The sequence below is a fragment of the Atta cephalotes genome, assembly GCF_000143395.1.
Source record: "Atta cephalotes unplaced genomic scaffold scaffold00019, whole genome shotgun sequence".
NCBI classification, from domain to species: domain Eukaryota; kingdom Metazoa; phylum Arthropoda; class Insecta; order Hymenoptera; family Formicidae; genus Atta; species Atta cephalotes.
Genome location: NW_012130083.1, coordinates 3,491,598 through 3,496,169, shown reverse-complemented (window position 1 = coordinate 3,496,169; position 4,572 = coordinate 3,491,598). Strand labels below are relative to the sequence as shown.

Here is a 4,572-nt window from a genome sequence, read left to right as displayed (position 1 = left end):
GAGAGAGAGAGAGAGAAGGTATCAATATACATATGAAAAAAATAATAGTATAGAAATACTGGAAGAAAATATTCACAGGAGCGATACGGTGATGTCTTTTTTAGTCCTTTCTTAGACTGACTCGCCCGCACACTGCCATCATTCGGTATTTGCAACAAAAAAATGTTAAATTACGTTATTAAGTTAATTCTTATGATAGTCTAATTACAGAAGAATTAAGTTATGGGTAATAATATCGGTGGTGTAAATCAAGTGTAAAAAAGAAGGCACTAACATAAAAAAAAATGCTTTTCTTTTCATTTATGTACTTACGAATTCTACGCAGTTTTTTTTGCGTCTCCATTACAAGAAATAATCTAATGCGCTCATGGATCATATAGAATATGCGAGGTTCTCAATATGTATGATTGCGCAGCCGTTTACAAGGGTTCAACGATTTATAGTACCAAGAGTCTTCGATATCCATGTCACGTACCAAGAATCAGGAGTTCAGAGGACGAGGATAAGAGAAGAATAAGAATTGTTCGCTTTCAAGATGCAAGATTCGTGGTACTGGCAATCTTTGAGATCTTGATAACTTGTATGTCAGTCCAAGGATCTGTAGTATCAAAGATCCATACATATTAGAACACACCGGAATATGTATACGGAATATGTTTAAGAAAAGCTCCGATAATAAGAATCCATGATATTGAGGATTTCTGCAGATTTCAAGGATCTATGGTACCAGCAGATTTTTGTACTCGTGAAATTTAATACAAACAAATAAAGTTTAATTTGAAAACTTTTATTTGCGCATTATATATGGATTCATTATTAACAAATGCAAAATGCAACCGCTCCTTTTGAACTTTTACGTAAATAAATCGTTTTATATCTGTCCTTCAGAGAGGATTAGCTCTATGTCTCAGATTTAATATTAAATATAACATAGGTAGGATTATTCTTCAACAAATTCCAAATATTACACAAATTTTGAGTTTTGCCACTTCCTCGAATCTAAATAATTTTGATATAAATGAAAATTTACAATTTCTATATGCACAATTTTCAAAAAGTTTCCATTTGCGAGGACAAATCTTTACAATGCAATATGACATACTTCTTTTTCAACGTTATGCAAACCGTTTTATATTATTTTCAGCGCTAAGTTACGCACTTTTAAATTTAACCCTAAACAGTATAAGCGGAATATCAATACTTTCCAAACATTACAAAAATGTTATGAATTTATTATCGTTTTGCAATTATCATTTGTCAAACTTAATACAAATCAAAAGAGAGAATTGCTAAATGTATTTTTTTTTTGAACTTTTACATAGTAAGCGTTAACTATATTATAATTCACTCTCTTTTGCATTTTACATTGTTTATCTAATTTACCGTTCTAAAACGCGTTGCACCTTTCCCGCATATTTACAATAAACTCTATTTCATTCTAAATTAAACAAAGTATTTCATACTGTTTAGGTTTAATCAACGCGTTCATGATTGATTCATATCTCTTTAGGGCAACAAAGTACAGTAATAGGTATCATTTTCGATAATGTAGACAATGATTCGAAGAATTTTACGAGTTCTATAGATACGATTTGACCTGGAAAAGGCCCAAGTCGTAGCATTTAAAATTCCCAAGAGTCTAACAAGATCTTAAGACTTATCGGATAAAGAACTCGAAGATCGCCGCAAAAATTTCAGAACTTTTCAAAAATCCGAAGTTTCACGGATTCTAAAAATAAAGACGCCTATGAAAATCGAAAGATCCCAAGCAAGATGAAAGGATCCAAAAATACCATAAAATCTATTCGTAATTGTAATCGAAACTTTCCGGCTCTTCACAAGATCAATTGTTGGCATTTCGCCTCTGCAGCGCTGCTGCGAGATCTTGCCTGAGCGCGGCCTGCTGTCTTTGATCAGCCAAAGATTGCACCGACCGCAGCCCATTCACAATATCTTTCGTTTTGCCGAAGTAGATCTCATTTAACGTATTACGAATTTTATTCTCCATGTCTTCCACCATTCTGCCGATGTTCGCGATATGAGGAGATGTTTCGCTGATCTGAGCGTCTTGTTCTACCTACAATTGTAAGCATAAATTTTTTGTAAATTATCTATTGAGGTACAAGCATTTTTAATGAGTCAACAAAAGTGGAGCTCAAAGTTTGATATAAGTGCTGTATTTACCTGACGCGTCAAACTGCCACCCAAATTCATTGTACCAGAGCCATGTTTGTTAGTCTGCAGCCACAGCATGGCTGTTGATGTGAGTTTATAGTGCGCAGTACGACCAGTTGATTTCTCTTGTACTTCTACTACATGTATCGAGTCCCAACATCCTTTGATCTTTTTAGAACCATCGCCAGCCTTCTTGATGAGAATTACTGCTGCAAAACCATGATCCAAGTCCCACAAGTACACCGACGAGACCCCACCTTCGAAATAGAGCTCTCGATACTGATCAAAGGCATGGTTAGCATCTATTTCCAGTTTCCTCAATCGCTCAGAAGGCATCGAGCCATCCTCTAGCGGTGGATCGTAGGTATTGCTCCAAGGAGATCTGTAAAACATTATGTTTATATAGTGACAGATTATCTTCTTTTCTCTTACCATCAAAACAATCTAATTAATTCTAAACCTAATATTTCATGTGTCAAAATTTTTCAAACCTGTTGATTAACTGCAGGATAGAGAGATTCCTCTTACAGCCAATCGACATGCTTAAAAAGATGAAATATCATTCTAAGCAAAATCATAAGGCTTGTAATTTATTTTCATAAGAACTTGTAAGAACTGAAATTATAATTCTATGTATAAGATATATAATCATTTGTAAACATTTATGATTTCTTTTAAATTTTATAGCTTGTAAGAAGTTAACAGTAAAAATATTGCATAATATAAACATTCCAGTGTAAGTTTTTACAAGTCATATGAGAAGAAGTTACGAACTTTAAAATTCTGCTTAAAATTGGCCCATAAGTGTCCACTTTGATGATACCTATATGAATCTCCGTCTCTATTGTAGTCGCACAATAGATAGTCCTTGCCAGACTCCTTATCCTTGGCAATCTTTAACGGTTGGTCTACAGAGGACAGTAGATCCTCGCATAGCGAAGGAACCAAGTCGATCAGGTCGCTGAGGTTTTTTTCAATTTGTTGCGGAGGTAATCTCCGCATCAGGTCTAACGCACAGTCCATTTGCTGCTCTGTCTAAAACATATACATGTAATAAAAAAAATAGGAATATGTACAGTTATAGGAGAATATACGATTCAGATTATTTACAACTCTGTTAATCGTCTTCTATTTTTCTTTCAAAAAATATGATTCTGAGCGCGAGTAGAGGACGTCTTCGACGACAGGGAGAACGAGATTACTTTTTCAGTGTGTGTGGACAATTCCTGGGATTATTTATTTACAGGTGCACGCGTCAGACGTGACGGTAAACGATGGACGAAACATAAAGGCTGAATGTCTTACCATACTGTCGCAATTTAAATTGGTTATAGGCCGACGAACATCAAAATCTTATTGGCCGATGTCGACAATGAGATAAACGTAAAACGTATTTTTTATTAGCCACTACCTCGCTAGGATTGTCTCAAAAATAAACGAGACGAACATTGAAAGGGTGTGTCGTGGTACAAGCAGCGATTGGCTTGTCGCGCTCGTCGCTGGCCTCCGAAAGGAGCGAGGTTAACTGTTCGCGTCGCAGGCTAGCCAAACTGAACGTTTTGCAGGCATTATAATGGACTTTAAAGACGACGTTGTCGCGAGAACGGATTGGCTGGTGGAGAACATGAGAAACTTTGGACGAGAAATTCCCATCAAGATTTTCTTCTTAATACGATCTCATGGAGTTCCTTATCAGTTTAAATAAAAAATAATTTCGTGCGTTTTACCCACCATATGCTGCAACTTAAAAGTCAAAAGAAAAAAGTTTATCATCGCACGACTTTTGGACTTCTTTTCTACATCACGTGAACAGGCCTTTATACGTTATACTTCACTCAACTCTAAAAAAATTTATTTTCTTATCACAATTATGAAGTGGATACCTCTTTAACACAGACAATTTTCTTCGATTTTATCCTTCTTCACCTTCTTCTAACTCCAGAGACGCGCTTCTCGTTTTGTGTTTTTTGTTATTATTTTCTTTTGTATATTCGTGTGGATAAACCTTTACTCTTTGCGTCCACATTCACTCCGCTCAGACACAATTTTAAAAAATCTAATTTTTTTTACTGGAATCATGAATTGAGAACCTCTATCACAGACATACATAATTTTCTTTGATTTTTTCCCCTTCTTTTTCTTTGCTTAATTCCAGAATTCCAGAGATGCGTTTCTCGTTCTGTGCTCTTTGTTATTTATCTTATTTATTGAATCACTTCAGCCAAGCTCCGATACTTAAAGCGAGGACTGTGCACGGCAAAATCGTGTGTGTGTGTGTGTGTGTGTGTGTGTGTGTGTGTTGTGTGTGTGTGTGTGTGTGTGTGTGTGTGTGTGTGTGTGTGTGTGTGTGTGTGTGTGTGTGTGTGTGTGTGTGTGTGTGTGTGTGTGTGTGTGTGT

General features: G+C 35.8%; 1 protein-coding gene across 1 annotated transcript; it reads right to left on the bottom strand.

Moving 5' to 3' along the window:
• Positions 1 to 1,843: 1,843 nt before the first annotated feature.
• Positions 1,844 to 3,198, bottom strand: LOC105619060 (F-actin-capping protein subunit beta). Its single transcript, XM_012200589.1, has 3 exons — positions 2,999 to 3,198; positions 2,185 to 2,557; positions 1,844 to 2,077 (listed from the first exon to the last, which is right to left on the bottom strand). Exons 1-3 carry the CDS (start codon positions 3,196 to 3,198, stop codon positions 1,844 to 1,846), a joined length of 807 nt encoding a protein of 268 aa, XP_012055979.1.
• Between the last annotated feature and the right edge of the window lie 1,374 nt (positions 3,199 to 4,572).

Coding starts and splice junctions, on each gene's coding strand:
- LOC105619060 (XM_012200589.1), bottom strand. CDS start 3,198: ATGGACTGTGCGTTAGACCTGATGCGGAGATTACCTCCGCAACAAATT. Junction 2,558..2,998: donor AGAGACGGAGATTCATATAG/GTATCATCAAAG, acceptor AATGTTTTACAG/ATCTCCTTGGAGCAATACCT. Junction 2,078..2,184: donor GTGGCAGTTTGACGCGTCAG/GTAAATACAGCA, acceptor TTACAATTGTAG/GTAGAACAAGACGCTCAGAT.